The sequence below is a fragment of the Aspergillus viridinutans genome, assembly GCF_018404265.1.
Source record: "Aspergillus viridinutans IFM 47045 DNA, scaffold_11, whole genome shotgun sequence".
Classification (NCBI taxonomy): Eukaryota; Fungi; Ascomycota; class Eurotiomycetes; order Eurotiales; family Aspergillaceae; genus Aspergillus; species Aspergillus viridinutans.
Window position 1 is genome coordinate 368,286 of NW_025091227.1, and position 23,744 is coordinate 392,029.

At 48.2% G+C, this 23,744-nt stretch overlaps 7 protein-coding genes across 7 annotated transcripts; 4 read left to right on the forward strand and 3 right to left on the reverse strand.

The window, feature by feature from the left end:
* Window positions 1-2,763: 2,763 nt before the first annotated feature.
* Window positions 2,764-4,495, forward strand: Aspvir_002291 (glycoside hydrolase family 47 protein; the record flags this gene model as incomplete). The annotated part of the gene is made up of 3 exons (XM_043273892.1): window positions 2,764-3,475; window positions 3,501-3,721; window positions 3,794-4,495. 3 exons carry the CDS (start codon window positions 2,764-2,766, stop codon window positions 4,493-4,495), a joined length of 1,635 nt encoding a protein of 544 aa, XP_043129827.1.
* A 2,864-nt stretch (window positions 4,496-7,359) lies between these two features.
* On the forward strand, window positions 7,360-8,721 carry Aspvir_002292 (uncharacterized protein; the record flags this gene model as incomplete). Its single annotated transcript, XM_043273893.1, has 5 exons — window positions 7,360-8,007; window positions 8,063-8,218; window positions 8,278-8,334; window positions 8,412-8,495; window positions 8,575-8,721. 5 exons carry the CDS (start codon window positions 7,360-7,362, stop codon window positions 8,719-8,721), a joined length of 1,092 nt encoding a protein of 363 aa, XP_043129828.1.
* An 852-nt stretch (window positions 8,722-9,573) lies between these two features.
* On the forward strand, window positions 9,574-11,152 carry Aspvir_002293 (uncharacterized protein; the record flags this gene model as incomplete). The annotated part of the gene is made up of 2 exons (XM_043273894.1): window positions 9,574-10,013; window positions 10,066-11,152. 2 exons carry the CDS (start codon window positions 9,574-9,576, stop codon window positions 11,150-11,152), a joined length of 1,527 nt encoding a protein of 508 aa, XP_043129829.1.
* Window positions 11,153-13,924: 2,772 nt separating this feature from the next.
* Aspvir_002294 (zinc-binding alcohol dehydrogenase family protein) lies at window positions 13,925-15,041 on the reverse strand (the record flags this gene model as incomplete). Its single annotated transcript, XM_043273895.1, has 2 exons — window positions 13,925-14,450; window positions 14,503-15,041. The coding sequence occupies 2 exons, from the start codon at window positions 15,039-15,041 to the stop codon at window positions 13,925-13,927; spliced, it is 1,065 nt and encodes a 354-aa protein (XP_043129830.1).
* Window positions 15,042-15,496: 455 nt separating this feature from the next.
* On the reverse strand, window positions 15,497-16,759 carry Aspvir_002295 (Zn(II)2Cys6 transcription factor domain-containing protein; the record flags this gene model as incomplete). The annotated part of the gene is made up of 1 exon (XM_043273896.1): window positions 15,497-16,759. One exon carries the CDS (start codon window positions 16,757-16,759, stop codon window positions 15,497-15,499), a length of 1,263 nt encoding a protein of 420 aa, XP_043129831.1.
* A 1,281-nt stretch (window positions 16,760-18,040) lies between these two features.
* On the reverse strand, window positions 18,041-20,566 carry Aspvir_002296 (Zn(II)2Cys6 transcription factor; the record flags this gene model as incomplete). The annotated part of the gene is made up of 7 exons (XM_043273897.1): window positions 18,041-18,665; window positions 18,733-19,394; window positions 19,454-19,764; window positions 19,826-20,038; window positions 20,097-20,266; window positions 20,330-20,445; window positions 20,513-20,566. The coding sequence occupies 7 exons, from the start codon at window positions 20,564-20,566 to the stop codon at window positions 18,041-18,043; spliced, it is 2,151 nt and encodes a 716-aa protein (XP_043129832.1).
* A 1,500-nt stretch (window positions 20,567-22,066) lies between these two features.
* On the forward strand, window positions 22,067-23,644 carry Aspvir_002297 (uncharacterized protein; the record flags this gene model as incomplete). The annotated part of the gene is made up of 2 exons (XM_043273898.1): window positions 22,067-22,070; window positions 22,284-23,644. 2 exons carry the CDS (start codon window positions 22,067-22,069, stop codon window positions 23,642-23,644), a joined length of 1,365 nt encoding a protein of 454 aa, XP_043129833.1.
* Window positions 23,645-23,744: the final 100 nt, after the last annotated feature.

Here is a 23,744-nt window from a genome sequence, read left to right on the forward strand (position 1 = left end):
ACAGGGATCCAAATGAGCCACACACATCCGGTCTCATTAATGAATTGGGTAAACACGAAGCTGGATTATTGTCCGATGTGATTAGTTACTTCTGCTTTTGGTGAAGGGACGTAGGTGGCCGAGTCGTAGTCAGGTACCGCACATGCGAGAGCTGTAATAGAAATAATGAGAAATCCGCAAAGGGGCCAGATCACTCGTCCATAATTAGAGAACGACGCACAAAGACCTCCAGTGCAGTATTGCTAACTCCATGCGGTTTTGCTGAGGGCTGCGAGGATCGAGTCCCAGAAGGCGTTGATTAAAACCCCGGTGACGCAAAAGCCCATATAGACGAGGAATACCTCTTCATGTCACTTCTCGAGTGTGGAGGAGTGAGTGAGATTGGAGGAAAGGATAAATACTGGATTGGCAAGGACAGCAATGTTCATGATCAATCAACTACCGAATAATGAGACAGTCGCAGGGAGGCATATCTGAAGTCACGGCCTCCTATTAGTAATGGAAGGTTACTCGGAATATTTGGGCTGTACATACCCAGGCTGCAACATTAAACCAGGCCGTAAACCAAGGGAGGACGTTCTTTTATTCATCCCAGGATACTAACACAATAATGAGCCTTAGACCATTCTTGGAATCAGAGAGTAGAGGCTGAACATACCAACTGAATGGTGAGGGACAGGCAGTTAGCCACAACTGCAATCAACACAGCGAAACAATCAAATGGCGGTGAGGAAATACAGGTACCAGCTACCCAATGGTAATGCCCTGCCGCACTAGATCACCTATATCATTCATGATGAGCCAGATTCCCGATCCAACGCCATGGTAGTTGTCCGACACACATCACTGCCGAACTCGGCCAGTCTCCTACTTTGGTGGCGATGTTGGCCAACGTGTCTAAAAGATGGAGCATCGTGATGAGATTCTGGGTTGTACATCCTTTCTATGTCTGCAATACCACCGCGGGCATGCATTACTGGTGCTCATGGATGCTGTCACGGCTTTCACGAGTTCTGGATGACAATGACCCAGATTTGTGGCACTCATCATGCAGAGGAAGTCTAAAATCTCCTTGCCGTCGGCATCCTAGAATTGATCACTCCCCCAGCATACCGCATGAATGGAAATCCCTAGATCCCAATTCACAGCTACTGAACAGTCAGCCACGAAAGATTGAGCCCTTGCCACTCTTGATAGGACCATGGCGCTGATCCATACGAATCCCGACATGGAATGAGACTATCTCGTTGCCTAGTGTCAGTCTCGAACGCAGATTATAATCGTGCATGCAACCTCCGTTGATGTGCTCTGGGTGAAGAGGTAGACATGGTCTATCCATCCCGCCGTTTGGATGCCTGATTCTTTCACTTCTTCCAAGAGGTCCATGTTGTAAAAGCGGTACAGGATTAGAGAAAGCGGAGATCCCTGCTGGATGCCCACATTCGCATGGTATACGTCCGACTCTACCCCGCCCATCGTTATATGCTGAAGTCGCGTTTCTCACCAGCTCAAGACCATCATCTGGACGATTAATTCGCTGTGGTACCAACATGCAACTTGTGGCCTGAAGACCCCAAGACAGACAGGGATCAGTTGTCCCTCAAACTCTCCATGTGGCAATAATTGTCTAGTTCCGCAAGAAGGAGATCTTGCTTCTCTGTTGGTAGCCTTGATGATCACTGAGTATCGGTGTGATAGAGTCGCGTTTATGAGGTAACCCGTCCGACCACTGACATATTGTATTCCTAACTAGACTGGTTGTGGGTTGGATATGGATTGATCCGCACTATGTTGATCCAACCCGTGCGGATTATGGGTTGATCCATGACCTATTCAACCCACCCTCATATCCATGCGGATTGGGTCACTCAGTCTATTCCTAACACCTTCACCGCCGATCGCCGTGCAGGAACCCACGGCTCGTGCGGCGATCTCCGTGTCGGAGCTGCCTTAGGTTAAGTAGAAATATTCCTCAAGGCATTTTCGATGGAGAGCATCGTTGCCGTGGAATGATCGAACCCGGTATCCCAATAATACCCCATTGCCTCACCGAAGTTGGCATCTCTCAAAATTGCGTACTGTAAAGTGAGGACTGTCTAAAAGGGTTTGCACACCTGTATAACCTGTTGCGTAAGGGCTGAAGCGCGACTGTCCAGTGGGCGCTTAGTTTGCCAATGAAACAAACGGTCTCGTGTTGAATTCCGGGTCCAAAAATATTAGACCTCCGACGGTTACGCGCAGCTAACACCTCTGTGGCCCACGTGGGGGTCGAACTATCCACCACGGTTGGGCCCAAGTTGAAGCGGCTGGTCCCGTGTGTGGGTCTGGCGCCTCTGGGCACACTGCATGCACGCAGGTCAGGACCCTGGGACCAACGAGTAGATTTGAGAGGTCAGCATCACTTCGCAGCTGTGATGAGAGGATTTCGGAGAAACACTCAGGTTGCAGGACCTTTTTTTTTAACCACCAATAAGCAACTGAGCCAATTTCAGACGGCCAAGTGTGATATGCCAATCTTGATGTGACACTTCATCATCTGGTCAGTTGAGGACCTGGTTTCCCCACGAGTTACCAGTCACGTGATCTGCCAAGGACATTAAAGGATCAGGATCAACGACTTCCCCCCAACCTCTTCCTGCCGATGGGCTCTTACCTTTCTGTGCAGCTCTTGTTTCACTAAAGAGAAATGGGCTACGAGCTATTCTCGTCGTCCGAATCCCCCCCCTGATGACAACGCACCTACACCGGCGGCCGCCCTCGACCATGAATCGAATATTGCGCCGCCTCCGTCTTCGGCCTGCCCCATATCCCTCCTTTCGACGAATGCGCCACGTCGCCCTCGCCGTGGTTCTGCTCATAACGTTGTCTTTTTTCCTACCACTGCACACAAAACAAGACCTAATCGCGAATGGCTCATCGAAATTTCGCATACAATTCAGCTTCCAGGGTGAAAGCGGTTCCGCCAAACGCGTTCGACAAGACCGCCAGCAGCAGGTGCGTCAAGCATTTCTGCACGCCTGGAAAGGGTATAAGCAATATGCATGGTTACATGACGAGGTGACTCCGCTTTCAGGCGGACACCGAGACCCCTTTGTGGGATGGGCAGCGACCTTGGTAGACGGGCTGGACTCGCTTTATATCATGGGGCTGCAAGCCGAGTTCGACAGTGCGCTGGAAGCCCTAAATTCAATAAATTTTTCCAGGCCTAATGCCGAGCGCGTGCCGGTATTCGAGACCACAATTCGATACCTGGGTGGCTTGTTAGGGGCATACGATGTGAGTGGTGGAAAGTACCCACTGCTTCTTCAGAAGGCCGATCAGCTGGGGGAATTCCTATTTCAAGCGTTTGACACGCCGAATGGGATCCCAGTGCCTTATTACTGGTGGCAAAGAGGAAATCAGGGATTGGAAGGGGAGGCGGGAGTTCTGGTAGCACAGATAGGTGAGAACGGGCGGGATCAGAGCCTCAATGTAGGTGAGAAATACTGACGCCCATATAGGGTCTCTATCACTCGAGTTCACCCGGCTAGCGCAGCTCACAGGGAAACAAAAGTACTTTGATGGGATTTCCAGGATTACAGACCATCTAGATCATGCGCAAAACAACACCCTTATTCCAGGCCTCTGGCCTTCTCAAGTCGACACGATAGGTCCCTCTTTCGGCGGTTCGGCCTTCACGTTGGGAGCTTGGGCGGACTCGTTGTACGAGTATTTACCAAAGGTAAATACCATTTGATGGTCTTCCTAGAAGCGCTTCCTCATTGGATATTCATGACTTACCAACACGGAAAAGGAACATCTTTTACTTGACGGCAAAACGGATCAATACCTACAGATGTATCGGACCGCCCTTGATAGTGCTGTGAAATATCACTTTTTCCGTCCCAAAACTCCTGGTGGTCAGGATATTCTCTTCCCGGGCTCGCTGGACGCTAGAGGCAATGGACAACCGGCTCTGCGCACGGAAGTCCAGCATCTGGCCTGCTTCGTAGGTGGCATGGTGGGCCTGGGCGCCCGGATCAATGATTCACCTGAGGAACTCGCCATAGCAATCAGACTCACCGAAGGCTGCGTCTGGGCTTACCAAAACACGGCGAGCGGGATCATGCCCGAGATCTTTTCCATCGATGAGTGTCCCTCCGAAGGTTCGTGTGAATGGACGGATGAGGGCCACGTCGAACCAGGACATGGATACGGCTTCACGCAAATCTCGGACTCGAGCTACCAGCTGCGCCCTGAGGCAATCGAGTCCGTCTTTATTATGTATCGTCTTACGGGCAACCCGATCTGGCAAGAGAAAGGCTGGAGCATGTTCCAGGCAATCATGAAGCATACCAAGACACCGATTGCGAACGCACGCATCAGGGATGTTACAGATGCGAAACCGAGCCAGGATGACTCTATGGAAAGCTTTTGGTTAGCGGAGACGTTGAAATACTTTTATCTGTTATTCAGCGAGCCTGATCTTGTTAGTTTGGATAATTTTGTCCTGTAAGAATCCCCCTCCTACTCTTTTCCCCTTTTCATCTACACTCAGGGCCGATTACCTATGCTTACACAAATATTCTAGCAACACCGAGGCACATCCATTCCGTTTAAGAGATCACTTGTTTGTGTAATAGGAAGGGCTAAAAGCCTTTTGCTCGTTTTCTTATTTGTCGCATATAGAGAGGTATAGTCTCAGGCATGTCATCGCTTCGGGCATTTCTCTATGCTCTTCGGACAGCAAATTATGTTCATGAAATCTTACACACAAGCGACGACCCCCAGACTGCTCTGATCACACATGTCATGTCCACGATAGTGTCCATGACTTAACGAGGATCACGCTTCTCTACCTATATTGAGCCCACATCTACGACATTTTGCTCTGTCAGGGAACCCGCTCACCCTTTCAAATATAGACTAGGCTTTATATAACTATACACTTACTTGTAGCTAAGCCACAGGGGAGGTGCCTCGGCTACACTGGATATGCTGGCTGTGGCGCTGTGGCTGGGCAAAGTCTGACGACGCTTGGGATAGGGCGCCCTTGCCGTTAACCTAAGGTAGCCTTCGAATTTTATGTGGTGGAGGAATCATCACTCATAAATTATACAGGACGCTTAGAACTGAAATTTGTCTTCTGCTGTGGAGAAAAGACGAGAACTAAGCCGAGTTTGAATCAGGATCAGCAATTTAGTGCGTTCTTCATCTCATCGGCGATCCCTCCGTTCGATCCAGTCAAAGAAGTCGGAACCCCCTTAGTATCCTGCATATCTGCAGTCGCGAAAAGTGCTGTAGGTGTTTCCATGTGACGCGTATATTCGAATATCCAAAATGCAGACAAGATACAGCGGAGCGTGTGCTACGGACCATTCCGCAGCCAGCCACAAATCACTCCACACCACCCAACTACCAATAATGTCCGCCTCCTTTCGGGTTCTCTGTAGATAGTTTCTAACTTGTCTCTGGCACTGAGGTTTTGCTCTATTCGCTCGCCTCACTTCCAGGTCCAGGTACTTTGTCTCCTAGTGGATCTAGAGGACAGAACGCTAGATCAACTAACCTCAGCGGGGTTTGCACTGGAGATACGGTGCACTGCAAAGAACACTGCTTCTGAATGAGGCATTTTAGGCATACTAATTGAATCTCTTTCTAGCAGTAAAGGAGTAGAATTGGTGGTTTGATCATCATTGTTGGTTTAGCTAAACATTACCCTTTCTAGCCTGGTACATTCTCACTTGCAACGTGCCCCACAGGATAAGCGGTGATAATGACAGTGAAATTGCGTTTTGCCTTGAGAAGAGGTCCACTTAGAATTCCTGGGAAATCATAAAAACATCTTGGCCTATTGTTTTATTGGAGTATCATGATTGTATCCAACAGCTCTCCACACATGAACGCCATCACCCCTGGAAGAATTATCTAAGAATTGTGCGCCATGCCCCAGAAGTTAAATGGTTGGCTGTCGTTCTGGTGGAGGAAAGTGGAAGTATTTGCCTTGGCAAACGATAAGGCAGCTATGGTATATAGGTACCGCTGCATGTACTGTGAAGTGGCTGGCTGAATATGAGCAATCCGCTGCGTCTTTGGGATCGGCCCCGCCGACACGCTATTCAAGGAGATTCATTGATCTCTCTCCGATCATTACTATATCTGTATATTGATAGTCAGTATGACGTGTTGGCTTGCTTTCCGGCGCTGTCACTGAGACTTCTATGTTCATCAGGTCCCCTTGTAGGGAAGTTCATAGACTATGATAATGTTGTTAGTGTTCGTGAGATCAGCTGAGTATTGCATTGTGCACTCCATAGAATGGCGATCACCATATAGGGCCGATGACATTGTTAAAGACGCACGGAATAGAGATCTACAGCTGTGGCCCTACAACCTCTATTGCTGGCCAATCAATGAGCACCTACAAACAATCGAGGTGTTCTGAATGTGAGACTTGCATAAGCCTGACTCGCCCCATCTACTGAAACAGATCGCAATCTCCAATAGTGAGAGCCTACTGATGCACATATACCATGTACATAAATTCTGTTCACCTTTGGTTTCGTCCCATTGAGAAACGCTTCGCACCTGGACCCTCATTCTAAACAAGGTCTCAGAACTTATTACGCGGGTTTATTAGCTGCTAGCTGCAGACTCGGATCGTAGTTGACTAGACAAGGCTCTTGAGAGTCACATACAACTTAATAAGTAATCAAAGAGGATGCTTTGCGACCAATAGGAGCAATGAACTGCACATTGATATGGCGATCAATGCGTGCTGCAGATAGTAAAGAGTTCATAATCTGGATTCCATCCCTGCTACAATGCTAGTTCGTACCATTGCCGGAATACTGTATAGACGTGGGCTGTGATAAAAGGAATTTGTTCAGCTGTGATGCGGACGCCATCTTCGGGCACCCATGGGGGGTATTTTATTGGACAAAGAACCTGAAATCCTTGGTACGGAGGGTTGCCTTGTATATTCCGCGTCAAAAGCCTCGTTCTATAGGCCCGCATCAGGCCAGGATCGTCTCTACGCATCGACAAAATGTCGATCGCTACTTGGTTACGTTGCCCCATAAGCAGTGATCAGACGGAAGCTCTGGGCAACTTGCTGTGGTAGTCTATGACCACTTTACAGTGCATTTCAAGGCAATAGCAATTGATTACACTTATGTCCGAAGAAGAGCTGTACTCCACCTCGTTTGTTCAGAAGGAAATGGTAATGTAGGAACTTGGTTATACTAAAAGAGGGGTCAGGAAAAGCATAAATAGGCCTTGTCTACCTCTTCATTTCGCCCATTCTAAAGATATTCGCGTTTTGCTTCGTCGCCCGAGTTCCTGAAAATCTTGAATACATTGTCCCGTTGACTGTCAACTATGTCTTCTCAGAGCAAGCCCAGCATTCCCAATATATTTGAGGATTCCGAGAGGGTAATCAATGTGCTGAATTGGGAAAGTCACATCACCCAACACCCAGGTACTTACAAAAACTGCTTCGTCCGTCGTTTCACCCATGTCAAAAATCTGGAATCCAGTGTTCTCCATGAGTATCTAAATGTCATCGTGGAGGATGAGGCCACCGATACATGGACTCGTTTGATCGTCGAACGTCAAACGGACCAGGACCAGGTTATCGTTGGCCGATGGTCAGCCACCAAAGGCTACCATGAGAACTGGAAACCGGAAGACTGTTTCTACCGCTCGCACGCAGTTGCAATTGGTTCCAGCGGCAGTTCCAGTGGCAATTCCAGCGGTCCAGCTGGAGATTTACCTCTCCCTTTAGCCACGCGTTCTTTTCAGAAGGGCAAATTCGGGGTCAAAGAGCTTGCACGATTGCTCAGAAAGACACATGAACTTCACCCCCGTTACAGTCTCGCCTGGTACAACTGTTACTGGTACTCGTATAAGGTCTTTGAGGGGGTGAGAGCCATCAGCCATTTATCATTTGACGACCATTTCTGGGACTACTTTTCGTGGAGAGGAAAGCCGTGGCGTATAATATTCGGAGTTACAAAGGCCGTCAAAGTACGAAGCTCCTATCCCATCCCACCCCAAAGGACAAGATTTTGACGTTTTACAGCTGGCTGCTAGGACATTTAAGATCTTACGTCGCCATCAGCCTGTCCACGGGGGCCCACCTGACCCCCGCGATCTTGAATTTGACATTACCGACATTGCCTCATCTGCCGAAGATTATGACAAGTCACTGAGGGAGATCATCGATATCCTAAATAAGGTGCGCTCTCACACCATTGGCCAAATCAATTTATATATTGACACAAAGCTACTCATAAGAACATCCCAAAAGAATCTAATGCGGATACGCCTGAGGCGAACGCTGCCATTCAAGAGGTGAGCGAGTATATCATTATAGTGTCTTCCGTGATTGAGCCAACAAAGAATTTTAGTATCACGACTCAATCTCTCAGTTTGTCAATGAGACAAAGGAGCAGAGTAACTGGGAATCCTATCGAGATATCGGCAAGCACATTGCATATTCCACTGGCTGGAAGGTGAGTTCAGTAGAAATTGATCTCCACGAGTTCCAACAGTGCGGTATTTGAGGTGCAGGGACTAACTCTTTAATTCTAGCCTATGTCCGATCTTCCCATTAAACCCATTCTCGAAAACCAGGATGAACTTTTGGAGGCCCCAACTGATGAAGAGTCTGTTGCACTTGACGAATCTCTTTTCGTTTTCCTTGGCCAACTGCACGAAGCGAACCTTGACGCTGAGTGAGGTGGCATGCGGATGCCGTCTGCTTGGCCTTGTTGCAGATTTACCCAATTCAATTACGTTTTTCCACATCTGTATGCAGATTCAAACGTTGTTTACTTGTTTTCTGAAGCCTGTGCCGCTGGAGCGTCTTTCAATGGACTGTTGGGAGACTGGAATTATAAAGACAAAGGGATATTCACTCTTAAGCCTCATCTCTCACTACCCTAACATAATGAATGCAAAGAACTGCAACCGTCTGCATTGCTTTATAAACCTTGTCTCATAATTGTTTGGAACCCCCATCGACACCTCCCGACAGTAATCTCACCTCAAGAATCAGATCATAGACAGGACAAAATGACAAAAGCATATCCCACTTGATGTTCCGGCAACGCCTTCTGAATGGAGAAAAGCTGTCGCCAAGGAGACTATCCCAGGAGCCAGCAATGCCAGGCTCAAGGTACGTCTAAACACACTCTAAAGACATTATTGCACTCTGTAGTGGTAGAGGTACCTTCAGTAATATTGATGTTCTTTACATTATCAGGTAGGAGGCGGGAAATATATATCGTTCATATTTCCTTACTTAAAGCCGACCAACCACAGATACTATCTTTTCCTCTTAGTTTTTCCTATGTATCGTGCCACTACTCCGTAGCTCAACTCAATTTCATTAAAAATATCCCCAATCTCCACAGCACTTTCGGCCCCAATGTCAAGCCCTGCGATCCAGGCAGCGCAGCCACAATCGGGATGTCCACGCTAAAGGCATTACAGACGCTAAAACCACCACGTAAAGGGGCTCAATCCCCCAGTTCATCGGCAATTTCCACGGTGTCTGATTCAGAGGGAAGTGAGTGAACAACAAACAAAATGCTTGGTTTCACCACTCTACCTACAGAGATCCATCATCGGATTATCTTCCACCTCGAGTCGAATCGTGATGTGGCCGCACTCTCTTCACAATGCAAAGCTCTACATTCGCTCTGCGACATGTCCAATCGGAAGAAATACCGTCGTGTGCGCATCACCCCGAGTATTGCTAATCTTGATCGCGCTTTCAAGATGCTCATGGATATTTTGAGAAAACCCAGTTTGGGTCGCTATGTGCGTCATATTGAATATAGGCAGACCATTTCGCGGTATCGCGTGTACGACGTGAAGCCTTATCAGCCGAAACCAGATGAGGAGGATATGCGGCTGCTGCGAAATGCCACGCAGAGGGCAGGGTTCACGGGAGCTCTAGAAGAGCGTGTACTCAATATGTTGATGCGGGAATCAGTGGTGGGGGACCGTCTTTACGGCGCGTTTAGGTGAGATGAAAACAGTGCTCTATTGACGATCTCTGCATTAATGCATGAATAGTGACACCCGTGCCCCCGCAACCTACGTCACGCAAGCGTTGACGGCCCTGCTCGTTTCGGTGTCACCCAACCTCCAGTCCATGGCCATGATGCCGACTTTTTACACCGACTTTGACGAGGAGAGGGAAGATTCTTTTATGCACTCCGAGTGCGCCCTAGACCTGCTGCTCAGGGAGACAAACGAAAACCCGGTTGACAAACCGTACCTGCAGAATCTTCGCAGAGTGTACATGATCAACCTGGGGGATGACTATTTTGACGACGGGCGGGTGTATGTGGCCATGGACTTCATCGGATGCTTGGCCATGCTCCGCAACCTTCCGTCCCTTGAATGGATAGGTACTGATGCTTTGACGGAGGATGACAACGTGATGCCGGCACTCGGACCCAAATCTTCCAATGTGTCTTGCATCGCGATCCATCACTCAGCTGTACCGACAAGCTATCTGACACCTGTCATCCGGTCGTGCAGAGCCTTGAAGGAATTCGAGTACTCGATCGGTGGCAGGGGTTCGGTCAATGGTACACACCCGACCTTCAACACGAAAACGTTTATTCTGTGCGTCCTGGAACACAAAACCACGCTAGAAAAGTTAGATCTCGACGTCGAAACACACATATTGGGCACCATCTATCGTGCTCTAGAGGACTTCGACTTCGACGTGGAAGATGGGCGAGCCGAGGCACAAGCCTATTGGATTGAATCACCCCCAAACTCATTCTGGGACCAGCGGGGGTGTCTCAAAGACTTTGAGGCCCTGAAACGGCTCAGCATTGGGGTAAATTTTCTGTTGTACTTTGCCGCAGGAGTGAACAACGAGAATGAGAACAAGATCGTGTCTTTGGTGGAGTATCTGCCGCCAAATCTGGAGTACCTGTGCATCCGGGGATACGAGAAGGGCAAAAGGAGGCATAATGACCCTCAGATGGATGCTCTCAAGGCCCTGGTGGAGTCAGGTTCAACTTCGCTGAAGGAGATACATGGCGTGGATGAATGTATTCCCAACGCAGAGGACATCGACTCCCCAGATAATTATCCGGACCTGTTGTGGAAGCTCTCCGATGAATGGTCGGACGAGGAGGAATAGTGATTACGAAGAGTGAAAATTCACGGATACCCTATGCATTTGACTGCGCTGTCTTCTCTCGATCAAAGCTGGTTTTCTGGTGTTCAGCATTGTTAGCAGGCATCAAGCAGCCTTATTAGTATCAGGTCCAGCTGATGCATCTATAGCTCACGCATTATCAGCTCACTCTGATAGCGTCCAATGATATAGTCAGATTCAGGACAAGGCAGGTCGCTTCTTTGGGCTCTCCGCGGTGGATATTACTTAATACCAATCCAATAGAAGTATACCCTTGTGAGAATAAGAGTACATATCTTAAAATTGACAATAAGCCATGACAGAATCTATATCTTTCTATCAACGTAAACAGAACATAATGGAGCAAAACCATAACCACATCAAAGCTTTTCAGTTTGTGTACAGTTTCTCAGAAATGAAAGCGCAAAAGGTCAGAACATTGTGTTCTGAACATTTTAAACGAGTCAAAGAATCCAGAGGATGAAAGGAAGCGCTCTCTCCACTACTAGAATATATGATCAAAGGTCGGGTATTATCAATGGGATTTATACATCATCCCTTCCCACTGGCTCCTATTCGTTGGATAAGGGACGGCCAGAATAGTCATTGGTTAAAGGCTCGCTTTCGGAGTGATCAGTGTTAGAGATCTGGAAAATGGTTAGCGAATGAATTAGCGAAAGCTTGTTTGTTTGGTATTAGAGGATCTCGCTCCACTGACAATTATGATTTGAGCCTGTATTTGTAACGGAGATGTCCGGGACTCCTGTCTTGACGATGTCCCATATGGACGCTCAGGGTTAGATGATGGGGTGCGGTGGCCCGGATTATGGGATTCATTATCCCCCAAGATCGCGACCGATGGTTGACTCTGGGGGACAATGTCCATCTGGTGTGCTTCGGGACTATCCGAGCGGTTGTGATCTAGATAGTAGGCACACCGAGGTCAGAAACCTAGGTAATATGTAGAATTATAGACCCCTGCGCGGCGACATAGACATGAATGGACGGGCTTGGAGCATTGGATACCAGAGAACATGATCATGCATACCAGACAGTGGGAATTCTGCTCCGTCGGCTCGGTTCCACAACAGACGGAACGCGTTGTGACGGCGGAGGATAAATCGTACACCTGGAACACAAGCGATCAAAAGAGCTATCAAAGCTATGATTGCCTCTGCCGACAATGTCATTGTAGGGGGAGATACGAAGCTTGTTTAAGAGGACTCTTGTGGAAAATCAATTTGACGTAAATCAATTGAGCGGGAGGGAGTATTGCTCATGGAAACACCTTTCTTATATACTCCTTGTCTTGAGTTAGTGTGGGACATCATCTATGAAATTGTAGGATTCTTCGTAGATTTGAGGGTAGGATTGATGGTAAGGTTTTACCAAGATGCAGGGATTATCTCACATAGTTTATGTTGGATATCTGCTGCACCATTATTTCATAGCTAGAAATGGTAGTATTGGTTTGAGTGCACTGAACAGTTTACTAGGTTGGATAGTCCCAGCAACATCCTCACATCTACAAAGCAGGGATTACCTGACAGATCCCCTAAGCTGGTGCTGCGCCGTTAATCAACTATCTATGACAGCCAATCCCTGTCATATTTACACCCGGGTGTAAATCGACAGGGGTGTTCAGGCACGCGGACTAATGCACTGTATGCGACTCTCTATGAGCACTGTATGAGCACTACTGCTTTTGCCATCATCTCGTAGGCTTAGTATCACAGATCAAACTAGTGCTTCAGCCCAGTCACCTCTACAGGCTGTAGTACTTTTCCAGACAAATCAAAGTTCGAAAAATTAAGATTCTCTCATCACAGTGCACTGCAAGCTGCATCTATCCACACCCAAAAGCTCCTTGGGACTGTCGTAACAACAGAAGAGACTAACAGTGACTCCCTTAGGCTATTTTCTACTGAAAGTCTCAAACGCTCTGGTCAAGTGGCTAGCTCAGGGCCCGGGCTAACTGGTAGACATGTTTTCTGATGTGGAAGGGAAGGGCATATCTGCTATCGGGCTCTGAAACACAAAGTTTAATGAGGAGTAGATTCCTAGAATTTGGTAGGAGAGGGTGGCCGCAGAATCTAGGACCGAGTAAGCTAACAGATTTCTAGGACGAGCGTGGTCCTAGATTTCGGCGTCAGACGATTTCTGCACGATGCCCGAATTTTGCAAGGATACGTCTGCTAGTGGACGAATAATAGTTCTGCGCTTACGCCGGCAGCAATGCTAGTAGTCTGCACTTTTGCATATGCATAAGGCGTCGCATTATGGGGTAGTTCGCCCCAAAAGATGGCTTAACCTTGACTGATGACCATGGTAATGCCCAAGTCGGCTATATTTCTCGGACGTACCTGTCTGCACCTTAGTAACTTAGTGCTTAACAATGTAGAATATATATTAGTATATCATCAAGAATAATATATTCAACAGTGATACAATGAATTAGAGGCCGCTCTGACGTGGCTTCATGCGCTTTGCTATCCTATTCTGTGTTAGCATTTCTCCAAACATATTGACAATGTCGAGCCATTATACAGCTTGTGCGTCTCTGCTTTAGGAAAAACCCTTTATATGGATGTCGTCTAGACAAGCGTGAAAAAATAGATTTCTTCTTTACATAAAAGCCAGCACGTGAATTGATATTATTGAATTATAATACCACTAGGCCAAAAGGGTGTCCGGACATGGTCCTCATCCGTCTAGGGTCTCATATCCATATTCATAGTGGTATTATATATTTTAACAGATATGCAAGCGGAAGGCCTAAGTCTCAGAAACAAGGTACACCAGCTTCCGAGCCCTAACAGCACGATTCTTCAAATCTTTCAGGCCATCCAGAACCTTCCTCAGCCCCCCATCACGCTTTTCAACGACTAGTGTCTTAATCTTTCCCTGAGACCAGAGGGTGCTAACGATGCCAGCCCATTTCTTGGCAAACTCGAACTCTGCTGGCATGCTGGGAATTACCATGCGATCAGGACCGTACTCAAATGGTTCACCGATCGCGGTACAGCTGTTTGAGAAAGTCGCCTCCACGTCTGGGCGCGCGGTTTGCACTGGGAGCAAGGAGTGATACAGGCCTCCTGCATCACCAATAGCTGCTTCACAAATCTGCACAGACTCCTGAGTTGCTACAGCATCGCAGACGACTCTGAGGGTATTGTTGGTGTGCTCGCGGATCTTTTGGGCACACGTAGGGTCTCGATAATCGAAGACTACATCTGCTCCGTATTGGCGAACCAGATCAAAGTTGTTCGGCGAACATGTTGCGAGGATTGTGTACCCGGCCCTATTCAACAGTTAGTGGCATGTCATTAGGACTTAAAAGCAAATAGGCATACAGTTTAGCAAACTGAATAATCCAGCTTCCTGCGGATGTGGCTCCTCCATACACTAGAATAGTTTCTCGATTCTCCACATGAGCTTCATTCTCAGGCCACTGAAGCTTGAGACAAGATGGTCCAAACAGACACTGTCCAGCTGTAGTGGCTCCCACTCCCACAGTGGCCGCATCCTCAAAGCTGACGCCGTCTGGGATCTTCATCTGAATCGCCGCCTTTGCCACAATATATTCTGCAAAGGTACCGCTCTCAGGCCGAGTATTGTCTGCACCCTTGACGAGTCCACACACGCGGTCACCAACCTTGAACAGCTCACGGACGGAGTCTCCGACTGCCACAACAGTTCCGGCATAATCATGCCCCATGATTGCATGGGGGGATGGGGTACTCTCCAGGAGCATCCAGTCGATTGGATTCAAGGCCACGGCGACGGTGCGCACGAGAATGTCATCGTCGCGGACGGATGGGATGGGCCAGTTGGTGACGAACTCGGCATGACCCAATGACCGGGTGATGACAGCTGCCTGCGAGGGTTGCATGGTTGGAAGTATTTTGTTGAACAGACACATCTCTGAGTTTCTGACCATGCAATTCAGCGTCGAATGCACATCTTTATATACTTTCAGGCGTGCCTTTTTGTGTATTAATTAGTTTTGGATTACTCATTTGGATCGTCTGTCCGTCTGTCCTTCTATTCGGAACCTTCAGTTTGGTGAATCATGATGAACTGGCACATAGTGCGCCGCAATAACGGGCAATAGATCCACTCTTTCCCGCAATTGCTTATCATATTCATCCGACAAAGACTCAGACTGACTATATTTCTCCGCAACGGTTAGAAATTGGGATCCACTATTCGCCGCACTGCTTATGCTGAGCTTGGAGGTTCCCTGTAGCCTGATATCAGGCTCGAGCAATCTGCGGGTGGAGCCGAGTCATATCTAGTCCGAGGGGGAGATCTGCAATTGAATATGCAAGTATTTACTCAAGAATGCTAAGTATGCCTGAAATCATCAAAGGTCCCAACCAGCTCTTTTGTTCTTTCCTGTACAGAACCCAACCCTTTACACGCCACCAGCAATAAGTGCCTGAACTCATCCACTTGCACAAGTCCTCCTTGCTCCCAGTCTCTCACAAATTCATCATACGAAATGACTCCGGAGATTGATTTCGCGGAGCTTTGCTCCCTTTCATGGATGAATTCCTCCCAGCAAAGCTCCGCGTATGATTTCGTCGAAACCGGTAGCCCCGCCAGATATTTGATATAGTCGCATCTCTGGGACTGGATCACGGAGTGAACAGCGCGCACGAGATACGAAATCATGATCAGTCGACGAGCACTTTCGCAGAGCAACCAGTCATTCAGATGACTTTCAGAATGGTGAGAGCCCGATTGTGTCTTGTATTGGGCTGTCTGGCGACTTGCTAGTTCCATACGCTCTAAGTCGGCAGTGCCCTGCGCCAACATACGGTGTAGTTGTCGAAGAAGCGGCTTGTCGTTGATGCCACCAGCCAGAAAAAGGATATAGTAAAGAACCAAGGCTTGAATACGGTCCAATTGGCCTTGCAAGTCACTTGGAGTTGGGGTACTGAGGCTCATGTTATTGACGCCTGCGTTCAGAAGTTGGTGGTAAAAGGGCTTCTTTGCGTGTTTGCATGCTCGATATGCTGCGCATACCCCGTACGCTTCACGCAGAAGAGGCGGAAGATCTGATGAGTGATCGAGCAGTGGCCCTAGAAATGACAATGCACCAGTATCCAAGAAATGGTCAACGTAACCGAGAAACGTGCTCATGCAAAATCCCCAGGTTTCACTGTCATGAACACGGGGCCAAAACTCCAAGACTCGGCGTTCAAGTCGGGGTAATGCCGAAGTAAAACTATCTGCTGAGCTGGGAAGGGCAAGCCAGCCTGATGCCCCTTGAGGAATGCCCAAGCCTTGACCCGAAGTAATGGGGCCTTCTAGGAACCACATTGGGTTAAGAAGGTTGTCTCCTTGATCGGCGATCGTGAATTGTTCTATCCAGTCCTCCACCGGGGCGAGTTCGCGGCTGCCCGAGGCAGTCGGACCCAACTCAAATCTGGACTCTATCTGCGAATCGAGTGCTAGAGTCTGATCGCCCTTAGCTTGCGGAGGCGGATATGGATAGTGACAAGCAATAGATTTCTTGCGACAGCGAGAGCAACTGGGCGCCTCATGATCACACCGACGCTTGGCAGCCACACATGCTCGACAAGAAGTTTTGCGGAGTGACATTGCGACTTCTACAGCTAGAATGGAACAGAATGGAGACGTTGAACATTCTGAAGTTATGATGGGGGTGCCTTTTCAGCTTGAAGCTTATGTGTCATGGCGGACAAAAGTGGGCCGGCGGAGTAAGGCGGGTCTTTTCGTGTAGCCAATCAGTATAGTGGGGGTGTTGATATTGTTGTGCCATCCATGGCAACATACTGGTACTATATAGCTAGTGCTGACAAATGCCAGCAGGTCTGACACCTTTTGCAACGTTCTGACACACTATGTATAGGATGTATGGTTGGATTATGATTGGACTGGGGCAAGTGTTATGCATGCATTTATCCAGCAGTCAGAGGATTGGACTGGGTTTCATATGCCTTAATGTGCCAGTCACAACATTGGGGCCAATTGAAGTTTTGATTGAGATACAAGTACTCCATACAAATGAATAAGACCAATCACCTTCGTCAATGACAGGTTCATGCCTGTCCGAAGCGTCCATAAGCTCCTTGACAGTCCATGGCTTATATTCGTAGCCCAGCGGGATATTGGTGTTCTGGAATGCCTTCCCTGCAAGGGTATGCTGGGCACAACCTTCGTAGTTGTCATAAGCATAGTGCTCCGGGTTGTGACACATGATCCAGTTTGCAGCAGTCTTGCTGAGGATATCCGGATTACTGGCAACCGCGTCCCAGTCTCTGTTTTTGTGCTGGGGGCCACATGTAGTTAACAATAGTCAGGGTACCCCAGAAGATGTTCTACTGTATTGGTAGGTCTCATCAAATAGATAAGCGCTCCAGACGGCATGTCTATTACAAGAGTATGCAAAAGCCTTCAAATCTGTTCAGTATACTCCAGCCAGACCTCCTTGCATGGCTAGAACGGGGTCGCATCTGCGAAAGCATACACAAATGGACAAGGCACAAAATCCTTCCTCTTTACTTTCTGACCGTTAGAGATATAAAATTCGTTAATGTCAACGGTGTACAGAGTCGCCCTGTGGGGAGACTGCACATAGGCACCGCTATACGCCCCATATATAGAACGGCTGCGCCGGACTGATAGTCAAGGCATTACCTTGTCCGGATAGCTTGAATGCGCCTCAACGGAGGTTTCGAGTTTCCCTTATTTTCTGCCTGGGCTAATTAATGGTTGCCGCGGACGCCTTCTTTATCCTCAATAACTACACTTGCCGGCATTGACCCCTGAACGCTGGACAAGCTCCATAAACAAGGAGATAGATAGGGCATTCTCGATCCATTATTGAGCCATGGGAAAATTAGCTGTTTTTATTTGAATCTACGACGGAGGACCGAGGCTGCTGGAACCATCTGGCAGCGTGGTAGGGTTTCGCCAGCCACGGTGGAGTGACGGTGACGAAAGACCTGAATCGGCACCCTGTACCTCGCTCAAAATGCTCTCATACCTAGGGAATAGGGCATCCGATACGCCTATGTCAGATTGTGAAAGAATTTGGCTCACTTTTGCCAGTGGTCCCTGTTCTCGGGTTGGAGCAGGGTCCTCATAGGAGAGCACCGGATAGTCCGAAAAGGGTGGAGGTAGCTGCGGACACCAGCCGCCTAATGTGTGGTTGCCTCTGGAGATGCCATATGAAGAGCCTATGGCGGACGAGACTTCATGACCTTTAACGTCGGGGGTTGTGAAATCGCGCCGCGGGCCTGTCTCGTTCACTTCACCCGATAAAGTGCGGACAAGGAAGTCCTCGGCAGTTCTCGTCAGTTTCTCAAATATTTCAAACAACAGCAGAGCAAACGGTGAGCTGCTTGTCAGCAGAGATCCGGACATTGTGTTCAGCACGACTCGAAGCCAGTCTAGGTCTGCGAAGGCGCCAGGATCGTGCGGATTCAGGAGGATATTGATGAAGATTCTCAGAAAGGCACAAAGGGGATAATACGACAGGCGCCTTTTTGAAGGTCAGCATTGCTAGCTCCAGCCGGACGGAGTCGCCATAGTGGTGCAGAAGAACATACCGCGCCAGGTTATTTCGAAACAATTCGCCGCCCTCCCGTAAACTGTCAAGTAGCTTGACTGTATCCCTCGCGGCGGCGAGACATGCAATGCGCTTGGAAGACCAACGAGGGTCTTCTGGGGAGGAAGATGTCTCAGCGCCAATTTCCGGGCGCCAGAGCATTAGCTGGCAATTGTAGAACTCGGCGTGCAGAGAAATAGTGGACGGAAGCTGCTCTGGATTCGGGCAATGGAGGACCTGGCCGGGCCGCAGCTCTCCGTAGGGCAAGGAATATTGCCAGGCAAGTAGCTTCTGATATAGCTCATCTTCGGCTGCAAGTCTTTCTGAGCGCCGATCTGGGTCCCGAGCGCGGACGGAGTACAGCCTGGTATAGATCTCGCTCTCAATTCTCATCAACCTCACCAAGTGTGCGAATTTGCCGTCTACTGGCTCGCTGATTTGGATGTCTTCGTCTGGGATTGTTGGCGGACGTCCCAGTCGAAAGCTCAGACCTCGCTCTAGGACGTACAAAACCCAGAAGACGTTGCGCCGTTCCTCAACTTCGCCAGTGGAGCACTCCGCGTCGCAATCGCGATTCAACCCCAGGCCAAGTGCAAGTCGTGCCGCCGAGCCAATGGCCATATAACCGGCCTCCACGTCTAGCAGAGTTTCAAGGATCATAGCCTATAGCACGAGAATGTCATCAGCTGCAGTCATCCATGGCTTCTATAGAGTACACACACCATTCCAATCAGGGCTTGGACTCCCATAACCTCTCTGCAGCTATAGGAGAGCTGGATGAAGACAGAATAGCAATTCCGCAGACAGCTGAATACATGGCCCCGGCCTTCGATATTCTGCCTGGGATGTAGCACTGTCGACGACACGCCTATCTCATCTTCCAAGACGAGTGCGCCGATACCAAGTACGGCATTAAGTGAGGCATACCAGGCCACGCTCGTTGGAGGATCGTCTGAGTACTGCGAGTTGAAACGTTCCATAAACCTCCTTTGGTCAAAGAGGGGTAAAGTGGAGTTTACGTAGGCAAAGAAGTCTGCACAAGTGTCAGCTTAATGATGGGTGGCGTAAGCAAGAGCTGACAGGGAAGGTCTGACAATTAACCGCGAGAATGGCGGAACCTTTAGGTGGGAGTGGCGTCTGATCGTCTGGCCTGAGATGTTGCCATGTGCTTATCATCTCCTCCGACCAGCCCAGCATGTATGTTCGTGCTCTGTTGAAAACAAAGTCCAACAATTCGGTCGAGTGTGTGATACTGGAAACCCACCGCAGACCACGCGGCGATAGGAGAGCGAATCCGGACGCGGAACCTACCAGACACTGTGAATTTCGCTTCCGGCCGGAGGAGGAGAAGGAGTATACTCGTACCAATAAAACTGGAGAAGCCGATCCGATCCATCACGCAGTATGATGCATCATCCTCCTTGCTTTCGCCCAACGAGGAGCTGGCGCGCTTACCATCCACTAATGAGCGCCTTCTTGCGAGTAACAGCGACTCCATTCTCTCAAGCCGGTTTTTCATCTCATCGATAGTATCGCTATGTGAGTCAACCTGGGCATCAGTCCAATAATTCAAACGAACAATAGTTCCTTGCCCTCACCGATGCGGTTTGGGTTGTCCCTTGACGATTCGCTTCCGGGAGGAAGGCGAAAACTCGCATTTCTGCTCTCGCTGCTTGCACCGCGAACAACCCTCGCCTTCTCGCTTGCATCGCACCTAGGGTAGAATACCACAGTCAGGACGACGACTATTAAGTCCGAAAGGGACACAGCTTTCTGCATACCTTTGCCTTCCTGCACGGTTCGCAGGATGCGCGCAGCACAGTTTGCGGTTTCATGGCTGACTGCATCGGATCTCGAAGGTTTTCACCATCAGATACATGATTAATTCGGCGTCATCATCAGCGTTCGCAAGAGCCCAAGGTCTTCAATATTCATCCTTATTCATCCTCCAACTAAGGTAGTAAATGCGGGATGAGACTCATGATGTCAGCCAAGTCCGAATATCACCTAGACTCCCCTGATTGAGTCCAAAGGCGCTCTTCGTGAACTTGTCCAAGATGTGGTATTTTAGACTTCAGCCAGTTCGGTTAAGGTTGCTTTTCCTGGTTCTGTAACTGGCTAGCCAGTCTCTCGTTTGTACCCAGGTAAGATATCCAGCTCGGTAGAAGTCTCCGTTCACTTCAACCACGACATCCATGGTTCATCATCACTGGAGACCACGGAAAGAGCGCGGCTTCGCCCCGTCAATTGTTTGATAGGTCACCCCACATTGCGAGAGGTGATGTGATGATATCTGCGTGAATATACTTTTAACATAGTGTGCGTCTCTAAATGCCTAGAAAAACAGTTGCTTATTTCCCAGAGAATGAAGGCTAGACTCTAATTCAGCCACGTCCACGGACCACCTAATAATAATATTTAGCAAGCCAAATTGAAACTTCACAGACCCTTGAATGAACCTTGAGAGATAGAAAAATGCAGATTCGAGGGACAGAACTGGCAGAGAATGTATGATCTAACAAGGGTATATTCACTCTCTATCCAGGCAAGAGTTTCATAGGAATAAGCAGGGTCTTGTCACAGCAAATCAAAGAAAGATTGCACCCAAAGAATGGGAAAATATGGAGAAATTGGATAAGGAAGGTCATGCGTTTGACATGACCAAGAAGCATTGTCAAGCGGGTGACATGAGGAAAAGCTATTCGCCATACCATTTTGCCTGTTTCTCTCGCTTGCATCGCACCTAAGGTAGAATACCACAGTCACTACGATGACTATTAAGTTCGAAAGAGACACAGCTTCCGCATACCTTTGCCTTCCTGCACGGTTGGCATCTAATGCATAGAAATTGAGATTATCCACTAAGAATATGCACCAGCCCTTCTCTAAACTTTAGGTCATTCAAGCCTATTTTAGGTTCATATGCTCCTTGCTTCTTGACTTTCCAATAGTTTTGCAACAATTAGAATTCTGATACACAGTATACAGAGTCTAGAACATACACGTTGCACAGGATCATGTCTCTTGACACGTAGATTCGGTAGACTTTTTAACTCTAATGGATGGTGCTGTGAAACACTGTCTGAGGATCTGAGATTTCTATATGACGTGTATGATAGTCATATCCATATTCCTAGGTTTATACAAATTGCTGTCTCTAATATTTCAAGTTCAGATACTCCTCTAATCTTATGATGTGTATATCACAATACTACTTTCACTAATCCAAGGACCCATTGGCCTTTTTACTTGAGCTCTAAGTAGCTGGCATTATAGCTTAGCTCCAAAATCTTTAACTGTTTTCCTACCGTCCTGATAGCATAGCACCAAACAGGATGGGTAAGTAATGTTGCTCAAACGAGTATCTAGATTTGCTAGTTGACCATGTAGGATTGTCTAACCTACATCACACTTCTGCTATTGCCATCTTGGTTCTATACAAAATACCATACTCTCTACAATTCACACGCTACGCCGATAATCCTAACTCATGTGACATCATTGGCGATACTGATATTTATGGAATTGGAGTCCGTTTGAATTATTATTTAGCTTATGGTGCTGGTTTGGTGGCATATATTGCAAACAGCCCCGAGGATGTTGCCGACTGCAGAAAAGCTTTTAACATTGTCACACTAGCAGTGATTATTAACACCTTCCGCAACACTGTGGGCGGCAGTTTTGCTATGCTTGAATGGTATATCGTCTTTTCGCTGGTGGTCATCATACCGTCCGTTGTCGCGCTAGCTGTTGTGACCAAGGGTTGGACTGAGGACAAGATTGGCTTCGGACTATTTCTTTTATGGTACGCGATATACCTCGGTTGTCAGCCATGGCTGGCCTTTGGGACTCTACATCAAGGAAGCAGGGCAAGTTGTGATCCAAAAGCCGCCTTCGGGAACCTCTACATGTGGCCAACGCTGGTCAAGCCCTTCTCAATTGTGACATGTTGCGCCGGGTTTTGTTTTCTCATCCTGGCTTTACGCCTAGTCGTCTCGGGATTCACCAAGGGCCTCAATCCCCCAAAAAAGCACGATAACACAAAAGACGACCCAGATACTGCAAATGGTTGGACTGATACTATAGATCGGGGAACTGAGACCGCAACCTTCGAAGGAAAGAAGTGGCTCACTTTCAGAATCGTGACAGGGCTCGCTGGAGTTTTTGGCCTTGTTTGCGTGCAACGGACGCTGCGAAGAAACAAAATCGAGATGGACGCCTCTCTGGCTGATACTAGTCAACTTGTTCCTTTCCTTATTGGACTATTTACTCTTCTTTCCAGCATATGGTCTGTAATCAAAAGGCGCAGATCAAGAAAGAAAGAAGTGTGGGATGGCTGCCCGGAGGCGTGGGAATTGGAAAGCCAATTGGGCCAGATTGAGTCAGAAGAAGAGCAGCGCCACACACATGTTCTGCAGCTCAACGCGCAGGAACAACAACTGCAGAATTTACTTCTGAGGCTTGGAACAGACCAGGAAGAACTTCAAGATGACCTTGTGCAACTTGAACGTGAAGAACAAGAGTTCAAAGCGCGACTTGAGCAAATTACCGCGGATGAGCAAGATCTCCAAGATCGAGTTCAACAGTCACAAGAACGGGTTGAGCGACTTACAGCAGACGAGCAAGATCTCCAAGAGCGAGTTGAACAGTCACGAGAACGGCTTGAGCAACTTCAGAATGAAGAACTCAACTGTAAGGTGCGCCTTGAACAGCTTGAAAGAGCTGAGAAGCAATGTCGAGCAAAGCTCGACATATCTACGACAGTTCAGGGGGACTTTGAAGCACGAATGGAGCAAATCCGTTCGGAGGAGCAAGTACACGAGAGGAGACTTGAGGAGCTCAAAACAGAAAAGCAGGAATGCAAAGCCCAGCTCGTGCAGTCCAACACAGAAGAGCTAAGTTCAAATCACTAGAAAGATCGAGAGACCTCCCTCCAAAAGAGTCTCCTTCTACCATTGAGCCCACACAAACCTGCTTGGCAGTAACCGTTTTATTACCACTAATAAACAAGCA